Raw genomic sequence first — 23,941 nt, 5'->3', positions numbered from 1 at the left:
AATCGGATCTTGACGTCTGAAGGAACAAAGGACGATCGATGTGGACTTGAGACGATGATTGCGCGTCGATCGACAACTGTCTGGTGTGGCTTGCGGATGCGGGGAGGCAAAACCGAGGCAGAATTGAAGGATTAGGAGTAGGAGGTTTTTAGGAAGAAGGGAAAGACCAAGATCAAGGGGTAAAGGAGGTAATAACAATAGCGATCAAGAATATCTGGCCAACGGCAAAGAATCTGCTAAGAATATCGTCTAGGTCGAGATTGGAATCGACGGCGTGAGACTGGAAGGCGTGCCAGTGGTTGAGCATTGGGCGGTCCACTTCAGGGTCCTGTCAAATGGCTAACTAGCGGAAGGCGCAACGTCTGCGAAGATATCAGTGCCTTTCTGCCCACCCACCGCTTCCAAAAGCGAAAGCGGTGGGTGGGCAGAAAGGCACTGATAGGAGGCGGACTTTTAGGTAATTGGAAAGAATTGTTCTCAATCTCTCTGTCTCTGAGAAAGGATTCCATGTATCTACCACTTCCTCTCAACTTCAGATTCTTGGATGGACCTTATTCTGGATTCAATTCCATGTCAGCACACGTAAGTCCGGCCTTGGCACCGTCAACGACTCAACCGTCTTCAGGCAACCAATCTCTCAAAATTAGATTGGGAGTTCCTTGGGTATGAGACAACGGCTTGGAGAGTATATTATCTGAGCCAAAATAATGAATGCAGGCACCGTAAGCAACATGCTGGGTCTGCCCTGCAATCAGCAGCCTCGTAATCGTATAGATATTCCCTGCTACCTAGTAATCAGATAAGAATCTCACCCAACCAAATCCAACGCTCCTCCCCACACCAGGTAAGCTCTTTGGAGTCGGAGCTCTGCAATCTGCAACCTGCACTGGCATTGAGCCTCTCTGCTTCCGCGGAGTTGATACATGCGCCTCGTTCATAAGATGCGCCCTGTGCGCTAGCTACGGCTTACAACGACCATGCTCTCTATGCTTCGTCAATCAAGACTACTTCTCTCCGGCATCACGACGAAACTCCCATCATCCTTCCGCGCATCAACGCCAATCCCCCATCGAACCATCTCCGCGTCGCCCTCCCTCGCCGAGAAACCCCTCCCACCCCGCTTAAAGCTCGACGATGCCGACATCACACTCTCCTACCTGAAGGGCACCGGCCCCGGAGGACAAAAGATTGTACGTCCTCCCTTCGCTTTTCCCATCCTACTACTACTACCCACTAACAATCTGTCTCCTCGACAGAACAAAACAAACTCCGCCGTTCAATTAATCCACCATCCCACCGGCATAGTCGTCAAAAGCCAAGCTACGCGCTCGCGCTCCCAGAACGAGAAGTATGCGCGGCAGATTCTGGCTGATAAAGTCGAGGAGATGTTGAAGGGGGATCAGAGCAGGACTGCGATAAAGGCTGGAAGGGAGCGGAAGAAGGCTGCTAGTAAGGCGAAGAAAAGCCGGCGGAAGTATCGCGCTCTTGAGGCGGAGAAGGAAAAGCGTAAGGGTGAGGCTGGAGATGATGGAGAAGTGGGAGGTCGAGAGGGTGACGCTGTGGCTGGGACGGACAGGAAGTAAGGAGGATAAATAAATTAATAGGTCAGGCTGTTCTACTATCTTGAGGAGCTGTGCTCTCAAAAAGCTGTCTGCTCGCCATGGGGATGCAGCAGTTCTATTGTATATCAGCTGAAGATGCCAAATCACGTATAATAAAATTTGAAGAAAGATCCCATAATAAGGGTGTTATTGGTATTTTAAAGTCCTATCTCGTAATTAAATTTCATGCAATATAACTGCCGAGCACGGCCTTCGCCTCGGTTCCCAACCGTTCCTGGGCAAATCCAGAAATCCTTCCGCCGAGTCTCTGATCAGCCTCCTTCAAATACTTCCCAACCCAGACCTTGAGATCGGCCCCTGTGTCCGGCCAGGGGTCTCGGACCTGTGGCTTGATTGTGACAAGGGCTGTGTATCCTACTCCAAACGCCATATCTTCCACGTCGTGTTCGGCAATGACATCGTCCTTGCTGGCGGGAAGCGGCGGCAGCTCCAAAAGCTTCAGAAGAGCTTCGCATGTGAAACCCCATCCCTTCTTGTACTTGCTGGCGAAGGCCTCAGAGTTGGCCAACGTCTTGGTAAACGACAGCACTGCCGTCTTGCGGTCCAGCGGGCGTGCAAGCTTTTGTGATTCCGGCAGGATGACATTGAGGTACAATTGAACATAGAGTCTAGTTGAGGTCAGCCTTTGGTTCATTCAAGTTCTCAAATCAGGCTAGACTTACCCTTCTTGTACTTTGTCGATGACCTGAATGACGAAATCCGCGCTATAGCCCTTGGAGTCATGGGCACACATGAAGTGATAGAACCGCACAAATCGAAGTGTGAGAGCTTCTGTCTTGTGGTTTTGGAGGCGGGTGAGGATAATCTGCATGATATCGCCAAAGAACGGTTCAATTGTAGCCCTAAAAAGTAATGTCAATAAGCGGCTTTATGTTATCTTGGAAAGTCAGCTTACGATGGGAAGCTTTCAATCACAGATTCCAAAAGATTGAATCCTTCGCTTTCGTTGGTCCGAGAAGACAGCAGCTTCTGGAAAATACCGAGAATGTTGATAAGCTGGTTATTCTCCACAACATACTGCGAGCCTCGGCTGATGATGGACGACAGAAGTCGCACGAGCGCAGGAATGTTGCCCTTGGATTCCCAAACCTGCGGTGCAAGAATTGGCGCGATCAGGCTCTGGTAATAAGCCGGCAGTGTGCCTGATGGGTTGGCTTCAAGAAGAGCAGCGAAAAGCTGGAAGACATAGGGAACAAACTCTTGTACGTCTCCCTGGAGGATAGCTGAGAAAGGAGGGTACAGGGCTTGTTCAAGTTTGTCTGGGTTTGCAGGGGCAGCGAAGCGAATAAATGCACCAATCGTCTCAAAATGATAGTAGTAAAACCTTGGGTTACTGGGGTTTCTGCTAATCACTTCGGTGATGTTGATCAAATGCTTCAGCACATTATCCGCAATAGGGACAACAGTCTCCTTGATCACGATCAACACTCTCATAGCGCACTTCATGATGAACTCGTTCTCCTGCACCTTTTCAGGAGCAGGGTCCTTTTGAATCAATGAGAAGATATGCTCCAATAGGTCCTTGGCGAGAGGTTTGATCGTGTCTGCTGAGATAATTGGCTGCCCTTGGTTATCAGTGAAGTAAAGCACCCGTTCGACTGCAATCGCCGCGTAGGTATAGACGACAAAGTTGGAAGATGCGAGGTGGTTCACCAACAAGGGAAGCACTTCCTGCCATTGCTCCTTTGTCACGATGCTGCGGAAGAGGTAGAGGAACTTGATGGCGTCAACCTTGAGAATGGGGTGAGTTCCCTCCCCGGCAACCAAGTCCGCGGCAAGGTTCTTCTGGAAGTAATCGGTGATGCCGATAAGGCTGTTGGTGGCTGTAATTCCGTGACTGGCGGTTGCAACACCCTTGGCGGCAATCGCGATGAAAAGGTATGTTGCAGTGTCCTTGGCCTTCCAGTTCAGTTGTGGTGACTTGGCGTACTCATTCAGATAGTGCTCGATGTATTGAAGTACTGTCTTTGTGACTGATGCCTCGAAGTTTCCGTTCAATTGCTTCAAGAAGTCTGTAGCTGCACGTCGTCGTGTGTCACTGTCCGACCCTTCGAGATCACGGCGAATGAACTCGATTGGCTCATCCTCAAACAATTCTTCGTCCGACTCACGGAGGCTGACGTTGGGCAGAATAACTTTCTCGATGACCTGAGCGAGTGTGCCTTCGGCCTGGAAGACCTGTGCGTGCTGGGGCATGCCAGCGATTGAGGTCAAAAACTTCAACGCCCGGCTGACGAGGATATCATATTTCGTTTCTTGCCCAATTGTAGTCAGGAAGTTCCAGGAACTCTCCACGAATTTTTGAATGTATTGCTGGAACTCGTCCGCGTATTTCTGGACGTAGAGTGTAAGGACCTCAAAGATCCCTGCCCGGGTGAACTCTAATTGGCCAGACTCGGCATCATCGTCGGTGTGAAGCAGTTGATTATCGTAGGTCAGGTATTTAAGTAGCAGCTGTGCTACCCCGCTCATGTTTTCTTCGAACATCGGAGGAAGGTCATGGCAGGAGAGATCGTACATCAGCTTGATCATGAGGTTGAGCTGCGTGAATCCTTGGTTGAGCTGTTCTTTGTTCGACTTGTTTGCTTCGAGATAGTTATCCAGTCCCTATGTGGCACTCTTAGTCGAAGGGCGCATTTGAAGGGTAAATTAAGCTGAGCTTACCTGGAAGAGAGTCAAGAACGGGTTACCGAATCTCTCAAGAACGTGGTTGATCTCAATGTATAGCTCATCCGATCGGAACAAAGGTCGCCATCTCTTGAAGATGGAATGTGCGACTTGCAGGACACCGATGTTGGCAGAAGGGTTCTCAGGTTGGAGTTTTGAAACAAGGTCCTGGAGGGTCAGCTTGTTGAAGAGGGCGAACGATACCGAAATCGCAGACTTACATCGACAAGTGTATCCCAACGCTCCCAGAAATCACTATCAGCAATCACACTGACAGCCTCTCCTAATTGAGTTTGTATGCCCTGGGGCACAGAGATCATCAGGTTGATGAGTTCTTTCTTGATCGTTCCCACTACCTCCTGCGGGAGTTTATAGTTTCCATCTTCATCGACCCAGTTTCTCTTGATGAAGTTCTTGAAGAACAACGCACTGGCAAGGCGAGTATTGTAGGGGTAAGTCTGGGAGGCGGTGATTTGAAGAAGGGATATGGAGAAGTTCGGGTTGCTCTCTTCCCGCCGCAAAGCGAGTTCAGCTATAAGGGGTTAATAACCGCACCATGAGAGAAACTAAATGCATAAAATGCTAGGAGTGCTCCGGGGGCAATATGGACTCACCTTGCTTATTTTGTCGGGGGTCCAAGCTCGCCTCAAGGAGCTGGGCAACGGCCGCCAAACCATCCGCCATTGTTTGGAGGGGAATATGTATGTACTAGAAAATGCAGAGGTGATGGGTAATTGTTAGGATGTCGAAGTTCAAGGTATATGCAAATATGTTAATGAAAGAAAAGATTTTGACAGGCTCTCCTCGCAGATGTGCTCAGCAACAAAAATGAGCCAAAGACAAGCTCATTCCTGGACAGGCAGTTTGTTTGGCGGTTGCTTTGGAATTATTTCCAGGCGGTGAGCATACAGGTCCGCGGGGTCGTTCTGCCGGTCATGTGATCTCGGCGGAAGCAAAATTCATCCGGCTCTCCGCCCGCCAGATCACCGCGAGCTGGTCAGTGCTCGGAGGGGAAACGCTCTCTTGGCGCGGCTTCATGAGCCTGACCATATCTCGTTCTTTCCTCGCCAGGCGTCTTTGTGAGCGTTGCTTTTTACACTTATCTTGGTTGTTTCATTTCAGGGCCACTGGTGCTAGTCCGTCTTTCTGGTGCATCGTCTTTCCTTCCCCTATGTACTGGTATTCCGACACAGCCACTCTTAGGTATTGCGGCTCTTATCTCTTAGCATTGGGGTTCAAGCCTGCTCGTCTTCCTTCTCCGGCCACCTGATGCTGTCAACCGCTCCTTAAGACCTGCTCATGGTACGTGTATATGCGCTTTTTGCCAGTTCATAATCTCCGGACGATCATACCTGTCTAGACATCTCAAAATTTTTAGTGATTTTGCTCATGACGCCATCTACAAGCCCTTATCGCTAATCTTAATCCGCTCTTATCCAGCTTCTTATATAATCCTTTGACTCAATCGGATTTCACCTATATACCCTTTCCAATCTGCCGGAAACGCATGCCTCCTGACGATGCTATATTGCCGTTACGTCCTAAGTACTCGACATCTAGTTTCGTGGGTGTCTTTAGGTCATTAAGCACATCCCGGACGAAATCATCTTCCGCGGTCTTGTTGTCGGATAACAGCGATCCTTCCCACCAGCACACGGATGGACATACGAGCGGTTGGAGTGCAAAAGGGATTGACTCAATGCATCGTGGAAGTGTCGTATCTAGTTCCTCGGACGCCTCGGGGACGCGGGACTTCGATGCATCTATCAAGACGTTGGCGCAAAGGCAAAATCTGAACCATGCCTGCGACGAAGCGGAGCAAGTGGTCAAATCCGCTCAATACTATACTTTGGAACAAGCTCTTGTGCTTTGGGAAGCCGGTTCCCATTTGTTACACAATGCAGAGTCTTCCGAGGCTCGACGCAGCGGCTCTTTGCTGTTAGTTTCACTGGCAGGTCGCCAGGATCTCTCCCCTGCGGCTCGGCGCACAGTCTTTGAAGCCATTTCGGAATCGTCTGAAAATGATGTTATTCCCGCGCGCGCGCAGTCCCTGATATCGTTGGCGGATCATGGCAGACGGTTGGAATTCTCTAATTCATCACTTCTACCTCTAATAACCTCGTTCATCGTCCCGATCTACGAGGTCATCTCCTCAGCTCGAGCAAAGGCCAGAAAGGCAAAGGTTGGCAAGGCGAATGGACTTGCATACGATGACAGTGTACTGGATGATCTTTTGCAATTCGCCATTGACCTCATCACGTTGCACAAAAAACAATCCGAGAGCGACGAGGTTCAAAAATTACTGGACCAGATCTTTATCATATGCCGAAAAACGAGCGTTGCTGCTGATATCAAGCAGTCCCTGGCAGTCTTTGATGCAGTAATCCTGTATCGTGATGTCCCCGATGGAAGCTTTGTGCCTATGCTTGAGCTACTCTGTAGCATTCATGCATCAGTGAGGGCTCTCTCTGGACCGACGGCAAGGGCTGTTCGAAATTTGGCAAAGTCAAAGAGACAGGACGAAATGGTGGACACGCTTCGCTCATTCTTGCTCGAGTCAACCGGGGAAAATAGTCAAAATCTCAACGTCTTGCGCGGTGCTGTGTTCGTTTTTGCTGACCTGATTCGAGCGCATGGTGAGCCAGGCGTAGTACAGCTCCAATTCGAGCCTCTGATGGATGCCCTTCAAACAGTTGCCAAGAAGAATGACGGCCGTTTGGAAGCAGACGTCTTGGAACTGTGTCTGAACACGTTGGAAGGAGAATTCGCTCATCAAGTAACACTCGCACAAAATTGGGCTGGTCTTGTCAGGGTCCTCAATGCCTGCTCCGCCCGAATTATTGAAGAGCCCGTTGCCACAGCTACATCCGCTCTCAGCCCCGAATCCCCAGTGTCGAGAGGTAGTGTCATTGATGATATCAAACCCAACATCCTGGCCAATATCGTGCAAATTGCAAGTGCTGTCGGGTCTCTCTGGGACAGTCTAAATGGTCAGCAGATTGTGGAAATTACGAACTTTCTGTCAAATGTCTGCCAACATATCGAACCCACCCAGGCCGAACTGATCTTGAACACGATGAGAGCTGAGAAGCTATGTGATCCCCAGAGCCCAGGATGGGTCCAAACCTGCCAACAGGTGATCAACTGTTTTGTTCGTGACAACAGCAAGCCAGCTGAAGTTCGTATCGTGGCTTTGGAAACCCTGAAGGAGGCTTTTGCTAGCTACGAATCCTTGGCTCTGTTCCACAAAGAGGGTCTTTTCAATCTCATGTTGGAGACGTTCAGTGCTGAAGACAACATACTGTTTTTGGAATCTCTGATTTCCTTCATCGTCGATAACATTGTTCCCTCGTGTGACGACACTACTTTTGAACAACTGGTAGACATCATCAGTTCGTCTATGGCTAAGGATCTGGACACAGGACATCCTGATTCTCTTCCGGTATCATCGCCGGAACGTCGGTCCTCGAGCTTCACGCTAGAAGTCTCTTTAGCCAATGTCTGCACTATGGGTCTGGTGAGAATGTTTCTGAGGTCCCTGAACCTATCAGCAGCCAAAGCAGTGACTGTATACCAAGCTCTATTGAAGATAGCAGAGTCGCCCGAGCGTCCTTTAGACGCACGCTTGACGTCGCTGAAGATGCTCTTCAGACTTCGATGCGACGCTTCAGGCTCTATCATAGTCATTGCAGTTCCTGAGGATGATTTCAGAATGAGCATATCTGGTCGCAATATTGATTCCGGTTACCTATCGAACGAGCTGGAGGATGCAGCTAGCGATCACATGGCAGACAACGATTTCGGGCTCTCGGTTCCCCAGAGGAAACTCCCGATCCGCGCGGCATCAACTAGTGCCTTGTCTAGATCTACTGGGCGCAGCACGAGCTACTATTCCCAGCGCTTGCCCAAACTATCACATCCCGTTTGGGCGTATACCGATCCTCAAGTTCTTCCCGAGGCGCCTCCAGATGGTTCAAGTCCATTCTTATATGCTCATGCAACGCCGAACGCGTCGTCAACTCAGCTAGATTGCGCACCTATACAGACAACTGCACTGAAAGCGAATGTATGGCTCGAATCGATCATAATTTTGCTTCAGCGAGAGACTAGTTGGGACATTTACAGCTATGTTCTTACTCACCTCGCAGCTCAGCTTCAAAACAAACATCTTTTCGACAGCGCGGTTCCTCAGATCAAGTTGCTACGCAGTATTCTGTGCGACCAGATCAAGAATGAGTCTTTCCGCGAACCACCGATCAACACTGGTGTCAAGAAATCGGACGTGGCTGGGTACATCTTTGATTCCCTCTGTGTGCTCATCAGCTATCATGAGCACTTTGCCAAGAGCGAGGAGGATGAACTCGTGCGTTCATTTATGATGGGGATTATTGGTTCTTGGGGAAGTACTTCTCGCGGATGCATTCATGCGCTCTCCGTCTGTTGCCATGAAATACCTCTTTCGGTAACCAAAGCTCTGAATCAGATTCTTGACAAGATCTCCAAGGTCATTACACTGTCTAACGTCGCCGTCCATATATTGGAATTTTTGGCGCTACTTGCAAGATTGCCGGAAGTCTACATCAACCTACGAGAGGAAGAGATTCGTACTGTTTTTGGCATATGTATTCGACTTTTGCAGACCTCTCGGGAGCAGAAGGTCAAGACCTCTGAATCACCGACCAGAGTTCCCCATGGCTCGAGAACGAGCAGCATTGTTCGCGAGACCGCTGGGGGTGTTCCCGAAACCTCCAAGCCTCCAGCGCCGGATCCTATGTCCACATACATTTATACCTCGACACATCACGTCATGGTGTTCTGGTTCCTGTCGCTGAAACTCCAAGATCGGGCAAAACATGTCAATTGGATAACAAGCAGATTAATTTTTGCGGACGAGCAGGGGAAAGAAACAGTGGAAGAGCAAAGCCAGGTCTTCCTTGATTTGATGCAAAGAGCCGCCTTCTCGGATCTCGGTGAAACCATTCCCTTTCCTACGTTTCCGCCAACTCCTGAAGAAGGAACAGCCGTGAAGAAGTCGTGGATCGTGGGCATGAGCATTGTCACGGTAGAGACTGCTGGAGTTTCGGGATTAACTCAGATCACCAAGCGACAAGCATCGGGGACGACTTATGCAGTATATCAGCAGCGCACTGCACCTGTCCTTCCGCACCAAGTCCCGGCAACTCACGATGCCCATCTGCATTCGGATGATATGCGCACCAACATTTTGCCCAGCCATGTTATGCTCCAATTGACGTCAACTGCTTTCCCTACGCCGATTCCAAATCAACCTATCCCACTACCGGACGATGACATGACGCGCAGGGCACTCAGCACCTTTGACCGAAACGATATTGTAGATGGTCACAAAATCGGTGTCATTTACATTGAAGACGGCCAGACAACGGAGGCGGAGATTCTCTCAAACACGCATGGCAGCCCTGACTACGAATATCTCCTTTCGGGTCTCGGCACCAAAGTGTCACTCAAGGAGGCAAGGTTCAATACCCAGGGTCTACACGCTGAAACGGACGGTGAGTTCACATATGCGTGGCGTGATCGTGTCACAGAGATTGTTTACCACGTCACAACCATGATGCCGACCAACTTTGACAACGACCCGTCGTGCGTTCTCAAGAAGAGTCACATTGGGAACGATTTTGTAAACATCATATTCAATCACTCCAATACTCCGTTCAACTTCGACACCATACCCTCGCAGTTCAACTTTTTCAACATTGTCATCAGCCCTGTGTCACGTCTTACTGCGCAGAAAAAGACAGCCAGCCCTGAAAATATGTTCTACAGCGTAAAGGTAATGAGCAAACCTGGCTTGCCAGAAATCTCGCCTGCTGCATCCCCCAAGGTCATTTCTGGCAAGAACCTTGCTCCATTTGTGCGAATTCTGGCATTAAATGCTTCCGTCTTTTCTCTTGTCTGGAACAGTGAAGGTGAACATATGTCATCTTGGCGCAACCGATTACGCGAGATCAAGAGGTTACGCGAGCGAGTTATGGAATCACAGTCCCAAAGTACGGACACCCCAGATGCTACGTATCCAACGCAACGCCGCGGTACCAAAGCGAACATCTACTCTGAGGAATCGCCCGTTCGTACCAGTGCGGGAAAATCCGAGGTCTCTGCGGATTTGAACACCACGGGCGACGCTTATACACTCCAGAATCTGGACTTTTCGCGCTGGGCACGGTAAATATATGCGCCTGGCCCTGCCTCCTTGCTGTGACCAGCATATATCGCTCCACCTCCGAAGTTTCGTTCGCCTACTGTGTGTCTCCAGGTCCCCTTGCTCAAGACAACCGGGAAAAACAAGATATGGGCATACGGCGCCCAATAAATTCTTACACCATCACGACTCTATCCTCACGCATTGTTCGCCATTTTTGTTACTATTTACTGTATACCTAGAAACTGTACACGGGAGTTGGACGGAATAAAAAAAACGGAGCCAGGAGGAGCGATACGATACAACCAAAAGTTGCTTGCTTGCTTGATTGTTTGCTTGATCTCGATTTTGATTCATTTATTCATGAAGGAAACGACGAACACTCAAAATTTTGTGTTTTGATATGACTGATGACAGCGGTTTGACATTCCTTATTCCCCTCTACTGCCTGTTTGTCTCTGGGTTGCTTTATTTGTTTTCAACTCAGGTGACTTGTATGAAGTCAGTCGGCGTGGCCTTCCTTAGCTATGCTACCGTTGCAACTAGAAATCCAATAAATCTGTGAATGGTGGTTTTTCCTGCTTTCAACTACGCGTCTGAGCGTTAGCCCTAGTGTGTAAAGCTGCGAGCCGGGTCCTCTTCGCTGGCCGGAGCTCACAATGGGTTGGTACAATGCCAGCAAGCCCCGGGTGAAAAAAAGTATACAAGCAGACAAAAAGTACAAAAAGCAAAAAAAAGAGAGAGAAGAGAAAAAAAAAATTTTATGGGGCGAGCCGGGATTGAACCGGCGACCTCGCGATTTGGTGACTGAGTAACTTCAGTCGCGCGCTCTCCCAACTGAGCTATCACCCCTTTTGATTGGTTTATACTCAGTTGTTTAACATTATAAGCAACCACAACCTGAAACTGGCAGTGGTTGGAGGGGATGGATTACGCGAAGGCCGCGCGACTGGGGTGTGCTCAGCAAGGGCTACTGTACTGTAATTGCTCAGGCTCAATAAAGTACGGGCTTAGTGACTCTTGTACTGACTGGCTGCTGTGTATCTTTTTATGATGTGCGTGCAATGGTTAAAAAACATCGCTCCTCGTGTGACTTTTGTAGAAATATATATGGAGCAACTCCATCCTAGCTTCGATTGCACCCACAATCCTACATTTGTCGAGACAGAACTATCACATCCCATGTTAGCCTCATAAACACAACACAAGCGGCAAAAAGAGCATGACAACCAAGCTTTACGCAGCCACAGGCCACATCACCATGGCTGATCAGAAAAGCTACTATTAGCCACAACCCTTAACCGTGCAATGAGCCCATACTCGTACATCTCCGAACCTCTGCCCCCAACAGGGAAGGTGTTGACCAAGTAAAATAGCTTTCAATGCACCGCAAAATCAAAGCCAAGGAATGAACCTCTCTACCCTGCATCCTCGCTGCCTGACCATGCGGCTCACCTACGAACCATATGCACCAAAGACGGACAACATAGCAGTGCGTTGAAAGTGAGCATATCTGCCAGATAAGACCACTGGCACCCAGAGTTGGTCTCGACCTATTCTCTAAGATGCAGTAGACGACATTTAATCCCAATCACGCCCAATAGCTCGTGTAACCAAGGCAGGGCACGCCGAACAGAAGCATCTCTTCAATGTACATGCAGGACATCTTCACCACCCCGGACACGGATAGCGAGTCAAAAAAGACACAAAACGCTTGAGTTGCCTTGCCCTTCCCCATGTGTCCTGCAGCATCCGTCTAATGCTACCTCTGCTTTCCCCGAAGCGCCCGCCCCCGCCACCCCAAACGCAGGCGGTTCAACACGCATCTGTACGAGGAAACACGAATACAGAGGATACGGCCAACAAACCAGGGCTCAGTAAGATGAACGCCTACCACCATACAAAGAATAGGCCCGGACCCGTCATCGGACTGGAACTGAGCTCGCCATCCGATGTCTCACTATCGACTACTAGTGCAACAGTGTAAGCCAAGCTGATGATTCAGAAGGGTCTCATCATCTACCTACCACAGGGCCAGCCGAGCAATCATGGACCGGCCGCAGAAAAGAAGTAGGACATTAATAAACATTATCCCCAAAGTGAGATATACCATACATTTGGAGCTTTACCAATTGATCAACGAAATCTAGTCCCAGAGAAATTCCACAGCACACAAGAAGTAGCCCAACTATAGGCGGAGATGGGACCCCTCGCCACCGTTTAGATACCATGCACCGCGATGCCAACATTAGCTAATACCCAACCATAGAAAACATGGAAGGTGCGATGGAGGTCGGGTTGTTCCTTCCTAACACCCGTCCGAGCTACAGTCGCGCCTTCCTCTTATAGAACACACTGCCTCCTGGAAAGAGGAAATAGCTACCGCACGGATATTGAATGGGCAGTGCGTAATTATAGTCCGTATTAGGTGCCTACCTACTTAAGTGCCCGCACCTCTCATACAGGTCTTTCCCTGACATGTAGGGTTTATGTGTGATGCATGTGCTGAATGAACTTGACACACAAATCCAGCAAACAGTACATCAACTGGGGTGATAGCTCAGTTGGGAGAGCGCGCGACTGAAGTCATTCAGTCATCACAAATCGCGAGGTCGCCGGTTCAATCCCGGCTCGCCCCATCATTTTTGTTTTTTTGCTCTATCTGCTTGCTAGCTGTGTCATTTCAGGATCTGCTGGCTCGGGTGGGCTGCTTGGCGGGGCGTGACGGGCGGTCACGTCGGTATCTTTTTGCTGTCTGATATTTTAGGCTTCTTTTTGGCGTATAACGGCAAAGAAATACAAACCATTCAATCACAAGGGGTGATAGCTCAGTTGGGAGAGCGCGCGACTGAAGTTACTCAGTCACCAAATCGCGAGGTCGCCGGTTCAATCCCGGCTCGCCCCATCATTTTTTTCATTTTTTCATTTTGCTCCTTTGAAGCACATGTACCACCATTTAATGGGGTTCGATTCAAAAAGAGCACATGGAATGTATTCATGATCGACTCATCCGCTGCCCCATTTGAACATATGCAGCTCATATTTTATTTTACGGAGGATCGTATGTCATTGATGAAATTGGCGGTGGTACAACCGAGGTCCGAGACCCATGGGTACTCCGTCGTCTACGGTAACGGCGAATTACCGGCATAGGCTTTGCGCTCCCATTTAGGAAAAGTCTATACGTGCCGCTTGGCATCGCAGTGCGTGGGTTATATTTTCTTGTTTCCTCCTTGAAGTTGCAGCTCTCTCAATCACCCTTTTGACTCTTTTCCCTTGTTCTGTTGGCCCAGATTTGGTAAGGCATTTTTCTACTGGACCGCCCGTCCTCAGTGCTGCACTTCAACCCCTTTTTCCACATGGTGACTTTGTTCTGGAGATTGGGAGGGAGATTTGTAGGAACTGGGGTTTGAGGATTGTTTGAATTGTTAGTCTCTCTGGATACTTGGCTAGTTTAGTTGTCTTTCCATATAGGGTGCTTATTTTACTTTTTTGTATACCCCTTCTTTATCTCCTAATAAATCGTTCGGATTTGCTGGGTTGAATATAACAGACCATCAAGGGGGTTTGAGACGGGTTGTTAGGGTCTCAGGCAGTATTACTACTAGACCATTATCTGTTGGGTGTATGGTGCTGCAACTCCATATTCTCGAGGCTTTTGTTGTCCATCAAGGGATATCTGGTAGCCTTGTATGTGATGATGTATATACAGCAAATAGAACCAGGGCTTGTTATTCTCTACCTTTCTGCTTATCTCTCTCCTCGAACACAACCATTATATCAACAGGCTTATTAAACCAGAAATTTCTTGTCTCCCACTCCTTCTCTCTCACAAGACGGACATTAAACTTCCGCAGCAGCTGCGGTACTAATTTGTAAACCTGACACAGTGCAATCTAAGTATTAACCACTTGTTAATAATTGTCCTAACAACACAGTCTCATTTGCCAAGAGAAATGGCGCGGGCTTGTTATATGGATGTTTGAAACTCACATGTTTCCCAATACAGGTCCTCGACCCAGCTCCAAATGGCATCATTATTCTCTCCATTTCAACCGCATTACTACCTAGCCATCGATCTGGGTTAAAGTGCTCTGCATCCGGACCAAAGATGCCCTGGTCATATTGTACCACGGCGGGATTGACACCAACATGATAACCGCTAGGGATATAGACGCCGCATATTGTTGCCCCTGCTAGTGGGGTGACTCGTGGGAGGTGAAAACCAACCCCTGGGTGCAGACGCATTGCTTCATTGATACAGGCTTTGAGATAGGGTAGGGCTGTTGTTGCCTCTTTATAAGTAACAGGGTTGGATAGCTGACCAGTAGTAAAAGCAGTATCAATCTCGGCAACAAGCTTCCTATAAACGACTGGGTGGCGCATGAGGTAATATAGGACACTGGTTAGGGCAATGGAGGTGGTATCGGCACCTGCAAAGCTAGATAGGTGGTCAGAACATTAGAACAATGATAGAGAGATACATATGTGGTGCTGACTTACAGAGAGCTCTGTGATTCAACAAGTATATGCTTTGTTGTGAATTTGACTTTCGCACCACGGTCAGCAACAATTTCAAGCATCTTCCGCAATATATCAGGCTTGTTGTTGGAGTGGTCTGCCAACTCGCGAGAGCGTCTTTGTATAGCTTCTTGGGAGGCGATAGTGATACGTTTTGTGGCGTTAATAGCTCCGCGCAATGAAGCAGAGAATGAGATCTTGTAGATAAGGTAAATTGGGGTCAACCAGGAGGGTAGAGTACCGCCAATAGTAAATATTGGAAGTAATGATTCAATTGACTCCATATATCCTCCAACATCACTGCGCGTTTCAATCATACCAAATGTCTGACCATAGAAGAGTTCGCCGAGGACGTCAAACGCATACCTATAGCTCAAATTAGAGAAAATACCCCTTCTCAGTATACAGTGCTGACAGACATATTAAGCAAAAGGCCAAGATTTACTATGGTGGCCTGGCGTGCGGAAGTCTGAATAGCTTCTGTTAATAGATGTGTACAGGAGTCAATATTCATTTCCGAGTCAAGCACACTACTCATTGAGTAGACATGATTAACGAGACGCCTGTGCTCTGTGTGCAGCTTCTCATCTCTTGAAGGAAAGTGACCAGGGTATCCAATTTCGTTGGGGGCTGCCCAGGCGTCGTAAAAGTCGCTCTGCAGATAATTAGTACCAATTTCCTACGGTTTCACCAGTGGTCTCCTTCGGATACATACTTTGGTAAATTCAGACTTGATGCCATAGATAATCTGGTAGTCTTAGCTAATGCCTTCACTCAGTTATAGTTTCCTGTTATTTACCTTGATAGCACCTGGATCTGAGACGATCACTTCATTGGGCGCGATACGAACCAAATAACCTTTCCGTATCTGTTAGCTTGTACTCCTGATCAAGAATGAGTGCATTAGGTACCATATTTCTTGTGTAGACTCCGCTGAATGTGTTCCATATTTCCATTAGAGGCATGGTAAACAGCCCACAGCCGACTCACCGACGCCACAAATGGCCCAGGTACGAAGCGCAGAGGGTGGAAGTACCGACAATAGATAATCCAGCCAAGTTCATAGACTACTGCAAGACCAAATGCTGCAAGGGATAGATGTGAACTAGCGAAGGAAATCATGATCAAGGATTGATTTGGTGAGTCAGATATGAAGGGAACGAAGTGTCTTATATGTCTTTTCTAGGCTGGTACCAGACTTATCGCAAACGAGACCGAGTCTGGGTTGCACAGATTAGTGCCCAACATAAGTCCGTAATCCTCGGAGTCAAGGAACTATCTCCGACCGATTCTCACAAAGAATCAAACTACAGCCCCCGCGCTGTCATAGCGTTGATCAAAGTCCTCTGAAATTTCACCACATTCTCAGGCCCGATCATTGTATAATGCTCACCATCAACTTCATGATATTTCACCCCTGCTCGTGTGAAGTGCAGCCATTGGTTAAGTTTCGTGTTGCGATACTCTTCGCGGGTTTTGGAAACGATTTTGAGTGGCTGACAGTAAAAGACGTCCATGTTTTTCACCATTCCTGAAGGCTCGTACTCCCAGCCAATTTTCTGCAGTGACCAGGCCACATTCGTCCATGTTTGAAGACTCTCCTCTGTCAGCGCCAGGGCCTCGCACCGACTGGGGTCACTTTCTGACAACACTCTAGCTATTTGCTTTGTCTGCGACAGACCGCGTAACTCGTTTGCAAGCTTGTCAGACCGCTCCTCAGAGATGATTCCGCAAAATTGCGCTATATGCAGCACGCCGGCTGTCCAGTCAAGCATTCTCATTCGATCCTTGATATGCGGAGGCAGATTGAAGGAGCCTAGGAACTCTACGCTGTCCCCGTTTGCCTCCAGTATCTTCGTCAGCTCGAATGCGATCATGCTACCGTATGAGTATCCTGCTATTGCATAAGGCCCATGTGGTTGCTGCTGCTTTAGTTTGTGGTGATACGTAGCCAGCACTTCGGTCAAGTTCTTGAACGGCATCTCCCCAGGGTTGAACCCTCGAGCACGAAGCGCAAAGATTGGCCGATCTTTGAAATATGGGACTAAGCCCATAAAGACGAGAACCTCTCCAATCCCAGGGTGCAGCAGCCAGAGTGGCGTCTTTGATCCGTCTGGCTGGAGAATGACTAAGGGATTATATTCTTCTCCCTCCTGCACCCTCAAGCTGCGCTTCTTCACTACGGCTGCGAGCGAGCGGATGGTGTTGTGGGTCATGATGGTACCCAAGGAGATTTCGAGGACGCCCAAGGCCTTCTGCAAATTCACTTTGAGCCTAATAAGGTCCACGGAAGTGATTCCAATGGCTGCAATGCAGGTGTCGATGCTGATACCCTCGGTGACGTTCAGTGCGTCAAGTACAACGTGCATAATCAATCGTTCCGTGTCGTCACGCGGCTCTATGTGGTGCGCAATACGGAAAAAATGAATCATTTGGTTGTTCTTCGCTTCTTGATCTTGGAATTTACCTTCCTGCAGCGCTTTTCGAACCTTGGCTCGCGAGACCTTTCCTAATGCCGATTTGTCCAGTCGACCAGAAGGCAACGGGAGAATGCGTGGGTGAGCCCCGATTGTGAGCATCACCGTACGTGCGATGTGCCCCATAGCCTCCATCCGAGCATCAATGTCATCAGAGTCATATGTATGCTCGTAGATAACAACAACTTCTTCAGTGCTGGATCCTGGCTGACGGGCTGCAAAGCAAACGATACATGAGGACGCAACACCAGATATATTTGCCTGTTCAATGGCCAACTCGACTTGCTGTGGAGCATAATTTACTCCATTAAGGATAATCAATTCCTTTGAGCGGCCAGTCAGCCTAAGGTTCCCGTGGTCGTCGATAGAGGCCAAGTCACCCGTTTTAAACCAGCCATCCGATGTGAAGGCATACTTCGTCGCTGCGGGGTCATTGAAATACGACTCAAAAACCACATCTCCGCGAACCTCGAGGTCCCCTTCTTGAGCGTGCGCTGAGTTATGTCCTGCTCTTCCGCCACCGTCGGTGATTGTATACTGCGAGATTCGCATTTGTATTCCCGGCATGCATGCTCCTAGTGAGGTGAACTCAAAGCCACTCTGATAGTCGGATTGAAAGCAGCTCCGGTTGTAAATGGCCCCAGCACATGTTTCGGTCATACCGAAGCCCGGTGTAATGACGTTTTCGACTGCGCCCAGTTTCAAAAGTTGTTTGGTTAGTAGCGCACATGTGGTCACACTATTAGGTTCGCCCCCGGAAGCGATAAACCGCAGACAGTGAAGGTCAATATCATGAAGGCTATCGAAAGATTGGCTATCAAGCACAGTTGAGAGCTGTTGAAGAAAAGAATTTGGTGCAAATGTACGTGATACTTTGTGTTTTGTGATTAGACGCAAGAAGAGGAGAGGATCACGGATTATATTCACAGCAGGTACATGAACTTGATCAAGACCATGAATCATGCCGCACAGATGAATCTCAACTAGACTCGCCACGTGATTGAGGGATATCCAATTGAGAACAGCAGACCCTGAAGGTAGAGGCATGATTTCAAACTTCCCGCTGGCGGAGCTCAGAATCTGCCGGTAGGTCAGACAGACTGCTTTGACATCTCCAGTACTACCGGATGTCAACATCAAAGTCGCAATGCCCTCAGTCAATGCCGTGCTGGAATCTGTCTCTAGGACGATTGGTCCGCGAGGCACAGCGATGTGTTCTGCGCATTGTTTGGCGGTCTCGATTTCTTCGATAGAGACCACGCGGAGAACGTCGTTATCGGCGAAATCGCTGTTCTTAAGCTGTTTTTTGGTGATCACGATCGGATCGAGGAGGAGACGGTGAAGATGTTGAAACTGGGACTTTCGCCCCTCCCGGGTGTTGACCAACGTGGTTGATATGCATGGCACACAACCAGCTAGGACAGAAGCCCAAAACCAGATGATATTCTCTAGCTGAGTCCGAAAATGAATGATGAGGACACTGCCAGGAAAAGCTACACCACAACACCGCACCAATGCAGCTTTCTGGATAGCTACCTCTTGGAGCTGCCTATAGCTCATATATGATGGTTCAGCACAGCATTCATCAGCATAGGCGATAATTCCTTGTCCCGTGGTGGAAGCCTTGCCAAGAAGAGTTGCCATCTGAGGATCCGAGTGAGAGGAAAGCATTGCGTCTTTTTTCCCCTTTCGTCAAATAATTGGGAGTCTGATGATCAGCCAAAAGGTAAAACCGTTCAAACGATAACTACGGCCTTTATATACCTAGGTAAATGCCCTGCCTCTCCGTCCTCACGTATCCCCTATTCTACCTTCTGAGTCCAGCTCACTAGAGGGATATTGCAAAGACGACCGACATGATGCCCTGTTCCGATGCTATTAACAATTGGGATTCTACAGGACCCTCTAAGCCAGCGGGTTCTACGCATCGATCATCGCTCTGAGTCAGGCTTACTAGCAGGATATTGCAGTGATAGCCGTCAGCATACCCTGTTCCAGGTCATCTACCACTCAGGCTTTAGAGAATCCTTCAAGTCAGCAAGCCTTTTTCTGGCGAAGAAGAGGGCGCGTTACGGAATCTCCGGAATAAAAGCAAGAGGCTGTTTTTAGCTGAGTGGTGATCAGTCAAATTTACCAGGATCAGGCAGACCGTGCTAAATTAGACTGAAAGAGCCTTTGGTGGTAGCGTAAGCCTAGCCTAGAGACGAAGAAATTGTTACCCCCCCTTATTTTTAAACCTATCTCGCCTTTTCCTTCTGACACCCCTCATTTTAACGCACGGGCAAGAAGACGAGAAAATATGGCAACAGAGGAGACTCTATCCCGTTTGAGTCATCAAGTATCCGCAGCAACATGGCCTTTTACGGGCATCTCTACTATCGTGTTTGCCCTTAGAACTTTCTCGAGAGGTTTTCTACGAAGCGATAAAATCGCTTTGTATGACATAGTCATTACATTCTCCTGGGTAAGTATACATGGACATAGATAAATTAATATTTATTGTGTACATGCTGATGATGTCCCACCATCCAAACAGGTACTTAACATCGTCCGGGCAGCTATACTCCAGAAAAGCTGCTCTAGTATACGCAATGTTGAGGGACCACGTCTTCCGGAAACATTTCCCTCTGCTGCCTTCTGGGTAACGTTTACTGATGCATGGGTTTATTTCAGTATTGGAATTCCTAAAATAGGAATTGCAATCTTGGTCTGCTATCTTTTTCGGCCGCGGCGGGGTGTCAAGATATTTGTCTTGACAGCCACGGCTCTCCTCAATGTTCTAGCAGCAATTGGATTCATCCTTGTGTTTGTTCAATGTGAGCCCGTCATGGGCCAGTTTGACCCTTGGCGATATCCCACGGCAAGGTGTTGGAGGTACGAGATCCAACTTATCTATGGGAGTGTGGTCAGCTGCAAGTTCTTAGACAAATGACACCGTACCGATCCCTACTGACATCTGTACAGCATTTTCCGCACTTACCGACGTCGGCTTCTCAGTTTGGCCGGCTTTAGTGATCTGGAAGCTGAAAATGGCGCCCAAGCAAAGGTTCAAAGCGATGGCTTTGATGAGCCTTGGTATTGCGTGAGCACCCCGAGCTCTTCTTGCCTACCCTTATCTAGACAGAAAATCGCGGCTGACTTCAAGATCAGATCGTCGGTCTTTGCCATCCTCAAACTGCACGGTAACGTGACTCTCATCGGCGTCACAGATCCCTTGTTGAACCTAGGTGAGCCTCAATCCAAATCAAGCACTCTAAATGCTTACGGCCTCATCCAGACAGAGCCCTACGCATTGCGCTGTGGAACAGCATTGAGAACGATTTTGTTATAATAGCGGCTTCGTTACCTTCAGTTCCCCCAGTATTCCGGTTCTGTCACCGCTTATGGAACGATCACTCTCATGCAGATAGTGTGACCCCACTACGGTCCTGGACTCCACGTAAAAGGCGTACTCAGTCCAGCGGAAACACCGCAGATAGTATTTTGCCAGGAGGGCAGTTTCCTGCGCCGCATATTCTAGGGGCCTGGACCGGCAAGGACAATAGCCTGAATTATTCACGTGTAGCCGAGTGATATAAGTTCTCAAGCTTTGCTCTTATGACTGTTCAGAATCAACGATCTCAAATGCTTTATTCACCATATACGGACCCTGAGGTGCGTAGTGGCTGAACTATTTCAAGCCAGTTTGAATACCCAGGTACCACAAGAAACTACGTTAAATCATTGGATTGGGGAATGGACCAGGAACCCCTGTCCTGTTAGATATAAGATGAGCTGGCATTTCTCTCACACCCTGCCCTTCTCTTACCTGCATGTCAGTTTGACTTCCTTGCCCTCATTGTCTTCTCCCACCAGACTTTCCAGAGCCCATTTGACACTCACTGCCCATGATGGACGTACTTACAATGAAACAGCGGGCTACACAAATCACTGACATAGCTACGTCTCTTGCCGACGAACTAAATTGTACCGGGTACCCCGAACCATCATTCCAACACGGCCTGCCCATTCCTCTCCAGGGCGATGCACCAGTCTCCAGAGCAAGTCGGCTTCATAGAAAACTAGTACAGATAGTTGATGAGCTCAACGCCCTCCTTACAGACCCTACTCTACTTCTCACCCCTGAGCTAGTACTGTTCCCCTCTCTTCCCTTCAATTTTTTTCCTTGTTAGTTCTGAATGCCCATGCAGAAAACCATTACTTACAACGTGATCATGTGCAGAGAATCCCCACGCTTAGCGTACATCCACTCATTCGCCTCCGTATTGCAGCCAATTTCCCTGAGAACGGTACGTTCGTATCAGAGCTCGCTGCAGCCCTACAGCTAGACGAGGGCCTTGTCCGGCGATTACTCGCCCACAGTGCAACATACCATGTCTTCTATGAGGCAGAGCCGGACTTCTTCGTGCACACAGCGGCATCGAGGCTCTTGGCTACAGACGAAGGTTTGCGTGATTGGATATTGATCGGCATGGAGGAGATGCTCCCGGGGACGTTCAAGGTATTATATTTTTCTTGCCTTATAATCCGTCCTGCAGCCTCAATGGGCTCCCTGAGATGTAACGAGATCTTTTGCTTAAGACCCTGTCGTGTTTAGACTGCAGATGCTTTACTCCGGTATCCGGGGTCTGAAGAGCCAGCTGATTGTGTAAGCATCACTCCTATCTACACGAAGTACGCTCTCACGCAATGGCAATACAGGGATGGGGTGTAGCAAATGATACCAAGAAGCCGATTTTTCAAGCACTCGACATAATGCCACTTCGAGGGGAGAGGTTCGCCCGAGCCATGGAATGGCGTGTACAGGCACCCGGGTTTGCAATCCGGTACCTAATTGATACGTTCCCCTGGCCCAATGGAGATGCCCAGGGGCAGTTTACCGTTGTTGATGTAGGCGGTGGACTCGGACACGTGTCTCGTGCATTATCAAAACATGCACCGAATGCGCAGTTCATCGTACAGGATACCACATCTGTGGCTGCGCAGGGGAAAGCAGCATTGTCAGTAATTGGCGGACGCATTCGGTTCGAGGGCCATGACTTTTTTGAGCAACAGCCTGCTCATGGGGCGGACGTTTACCTACTGCGGCTCATATTGCATGATTGGTCTGATAAGTATGCGACGATGATTCTGAAGGCCTTGGTTCCGGCGTTGAGACCCGGGGCGAAGGTGGTTATTAACGACCGCGTTGTTCCGGGCCGGGGGGAGGTGCATTATTTACATGAGCGAGAGGCAAGGTATGATTCATTGCTACCGGTATAGTTGCTTGATGGGATTCTGAGAGTATTATACAGAGACTATGACCTGTACATGATGAGTCTCCAGAACGGCCGAGAGCGAACGGCAGAGGATGTGAGGGCGTTGCTGAACAAAGTGGACAAGCGGTTCGAGTTGACGAAAGTCCATCAGCCAATCGGGTCGATTCTTGCCGTTGTGGAGGTTACGTGGATAGGATAGAATCTGGAGATTCTCGAGGTTCGAGGGGGCTAGATGAATGGAGATGGTTTTGGGCGCTTCTTAACTAGTTATGAGCTACGGAGGTGGCTAATAGCGTCGAATTTGAGTCAGGTGACAAGGTGACCATGTCGGAGCATACTGCCGTCCGGAGTACACAGGTCATGTGCACCTTGAAAAACCTCGGGCGCACGCTACATACTTCTTGGCACGCGCAAGGGGCTTCTGATCTTATAAATACAATACAGCATACCTTGAAATTTCATCCAGGCAAGGTATTAAAGGACGCTCACTACCCACCTGTATTTACTTTCTGCCTCTCGTGCCTTATCTTCAGTTTACAGTAACATAGTCAGATCGCCAGTACGAACCAAGTTACTATTGCATCCTCTACTTTGCTCTTCTCTCTCTTGATATCAGAATACCTAAGGTCCGACTCGACGCTTAGCAGGACGACCCTGACCTTATCTGACACAGTTGCGGTTACATCATGAACTACATAGACCAAAAAGGTCCAACAGAACTGCTTAGTTAACAGAACTGGTTGCAGTTCTGGCCGCAACTGATATATATACCTCTAGGCAGGCCAATCAGGCGCCCCAGGAGATGTAATCACATGACCCCTGGCCCTATGTAATCACACCTGTGTTTCTAAAGCCATGCCTGATTGTTGCTTTCTTAAGAGTTTTGGCGCGTATTAAGGAGAGAGCATGCAGGAATTTAACTTTAGTAAAGTGGCTGCATCCTGAGTATATTGCCTCTAATACAGCTTTAAAATGCCAGTATTTTATTGCATGAAATACTCCAACTGTCACGTGACTAGCATCACGTGCCCTTACCCAAGTGGCTTATGTACATAATTCGGTGCACATATACCAACTGAGGCAATTCTGATAGCCTAGTGGTACTGTGTAGATCTTTTGCCGAATCTGGAGATCTGCCCATTACAATTGGATTTGGCCATGTTGTGGTGGAATAATGACGTGTTGGAATTAAGGACGAGATTCATGCAGAAAATT

General features: G+C 48.6%; 6 protein-coding genes and 3 non-coding genes across 9 annotated transcripts; 5 read left to right on the top strand and 4 right to left on the bottom strand.

The window, feature by feature from the left end:
- Positions 1-841: 841 nt before the first annotated feature.
- BDV14DRAFT_169861 (peptide chain release factor family protein) lies at positions 842-1,731 on the top strand. The gene is made up of 2 exons (XM_073768108.1): positions 842-1,190; positions 1,257-1,731. Exons 1-2 carry the CDS (start codon positions 978-980, stop codon positions 1,581-1,583), a joined length of 540 nt encoding a protein of 179 aa, XP_073630315.1. The 5' UTR covers positions 842-977; the 3' UTR covers positions 1,584-1,731.
- On the bottom strand, positions 1,732-5,155 carry BDV14DRAFT_169860 (putative chromosome segregation protein Cse1). The gene is made up of 6 exons (XM_073768107.1): positions 4,904-5,155; positions 4,511-4,821; positions 4,287-4,457; positions 2,518-4,229; positions 2,285-2,464; positions 1,732-2,230 (listed from the first exon to the last, which is right to left on the bottom strand). The coding sequence occupies exons 1-6, from the start codon at positions 4,971-4,973 to the stop codon at positions 1,786-1,788; spliced, it is 2,889 nt and encodes a 962-aa protein (XP_073630314.1). The 5' UTR covers positions 4,974-5,155; the 3' UTR covers positions 1,732-1,785.
- Positions 5,156-5,565: 410 nt separating this feature from the next.
- On the top strand, positions 5,566-11,042 carry BDV14DRAFT_169858 (putative GTPase activating protein (Tsc2)). Its single transcript, XM_073768106.1, has one exon. The coding sequence runs from the start codon at positions 5,797-5,799 to the stop codon at positions 10,495-10,497; it is 4,701 nt and encodes a 1,566-aa protein (XP_073630313.1). The 5' UTR covers positions 5,566-5,796; the 3' UTR covers positions 10,498-11,042.
- Positions 11,043-11,234: 192 nt separating this feature from the next.
- Positions 11,235-11,322, bottom strand: BDV14DRAFT_t46. Its single transcript has one exon. It is a non-coding gene; the product is annotated as a tRNA-Phe (tRNA).
- Positions 11,323-13,019: 1,697 nt separating this feature from the next.
- On the top strand, positions 13,020-13,109 carry BDV14DRAFT_t48. The gene has a single exon. It is a non-coding gene; the product is annotated as a tRNA-Phe (tRNA).
- Positions 13,110-13,287: 178 nt separating this feature from the next.
- On the top strand, positions 13,288-13,375 carry BDV14DRAFT_t49. The gene has a single exon. It is a non-coding gene; the product is annotated as a tRNA-Phe (tRNA).
- Positions 13,376-14,196: 821 nt separating this feature from the next.
- Positions 14,197-16,193, bottom strand: BDV14DRAFT_169856 (cytochrome P450). Its single transcript, XM_073768105.1, has 7 exons — positions 15,903-16,193; positions 15,791-15,849; positions 15,707-15,739; positions 15,411-15,646; positions 14,974-15,357; positions 14,464-14,911; positions 14,197-14,366 (listed from the first exon to the last, which is right to left on the bottom strand). Exons 1-7 carry the CDS (start codon positions 16,111-16,113, stop codon positions 14,202-14,204), a joined length of 1,536 nt encoding a protein of 511 aa, XP_073630312.1. The 5' UTR covers positions 16,114-16,193; the 3' UTR covers positions 14,197-14,201.
- A 105-nt stretch (positions 16,194-16,298) lies between these two features.
- BDV14DRAFT_207531 (non-ribosomal peptide synthetase) lies at positions 16,299-19,139 on the bottom strand (the record flags this gene model as incomplete). Its single annotated transcript, XM_073775151.1, has 1 exon — positions 16,299-19,139. One exon carries the CDS (start codon positions 19,137-19,139, stop codon positions 16,299-16,301), a length of 2,841 nt encoding a protein of 946 aa, XP_073630311.1.
- A 2,219-nt stretch (positions 19,140-21,358) lies between these two features.
- On the top strand, positions 21,359-22,925 carry BDV14DRAFT_207530 (S-adenosyl-L-methionine-dependent methyltransferase; the record flags this gene model as incomplete). Its single annotated transcript, XM_073775150.1, has 5 exons — positions 21,359-21,598; positions 21,691-21,969; positions 22,066-22,116; positions 22,170-22,705; positions 22,763-22,925. 5 exons carry the CDS (start codon positions 21,359-21,361, stop codon positions 22,923-22,925), a joined length of 1,269 nt encoding a protein of 422 aa, XP_073630310.1.
- Positions 22,926-23,941: the final 1,016 nt, after the last annotated feature.

This window comes from Aspergillus stella-maris (assembly GCF_047715825.1).
Source record: "Aspergillus stella-maris strain CBS 113639 unplaced genomic scaffold BDV14scaffold_14, whole genome shotgun sequence".
NCBI classification, from domain to species: Eukaryota; Fungi; Ascomycota; class Eurotiomycetes; order Eurotiales; family Aspergillaceae; genus Aspergillus; species Aspergillus stella-maris.
The sequence above is the reverse complement of the archived record's forward strand: the minus strand, read 5'-3'. Positions and strand labels throughout refer to the sequence as shown.

Excerpts from the sequence above, each read along its gene's own strand:
- BDV14DRAFT_169861 (XM_073768108.1), top strand. The coding sequence starts at position 978 with ATGCTCTCTATGCTTCGTCAATCAAGACTACTTCTCTCCGGCATCACG. Across the intron at positions 1,191-1,256 it reads GCCCCGGAGGACAAAAGATT|AACAAAACAAACTCCGCCGT; the intron begins GTACGTCCTCCC and ends TCTCCTCGACAG.
- BDV14DRAFT_169858 (XM_073768106.1), top strand. The coding sequence starts at position 5,797 with ATGCCTCCTGACGATGCTATATTGCCGTTACGTCCTAAGTACTCGACA.
- BDV14DRAFT_169856 (XM_073768105.1), bottom strand. The coding sequence starts at position 16,113 with ATGATTTCCTTCGCTAGTTCACATCTATCCCTTGCAGCATTTGGTCTT. Across the intron at positions 15,740-15,790 it reads CAGATCCAGGTGCTATCAAG|ATTATCTATGGCATCAAGTC; the intron begins GTAAATAACAGG and ends TAAGACTACCAG. Across the intron at positions 14,912-14,973 it reads GTTGAATCACAGAGCTCTCT|CTTTGCAGGTGCCGATACCA; the intron begins GTAAGTCAGCAC and ends CCACCTATCTAG.
- BDV14DRAFT_169860 (XM_073768107.1), bottom strand. The coding sequence starts at position 4,973 with ATGGCGGATGGTTTGGCGGCCGTTGCCCAGCTCCTTGAGGCGAGCTTG. Across the intron at positions 4,458-4,510 it reads GTTGGGATACACTTGTCGAT|GACCTTGTTTCAAAACTCCA; the intron begins GTAAGTCTGCGA and ends CTGACCCTCCAG. Across the intron at positions 4,230-4,286 it reads CGTTCTTGACTCTCTTCCAG|GGACTGGATAACTATCTCGA; the intron begins GTAAGCTCAGCT and ends AGTGCCACATAG.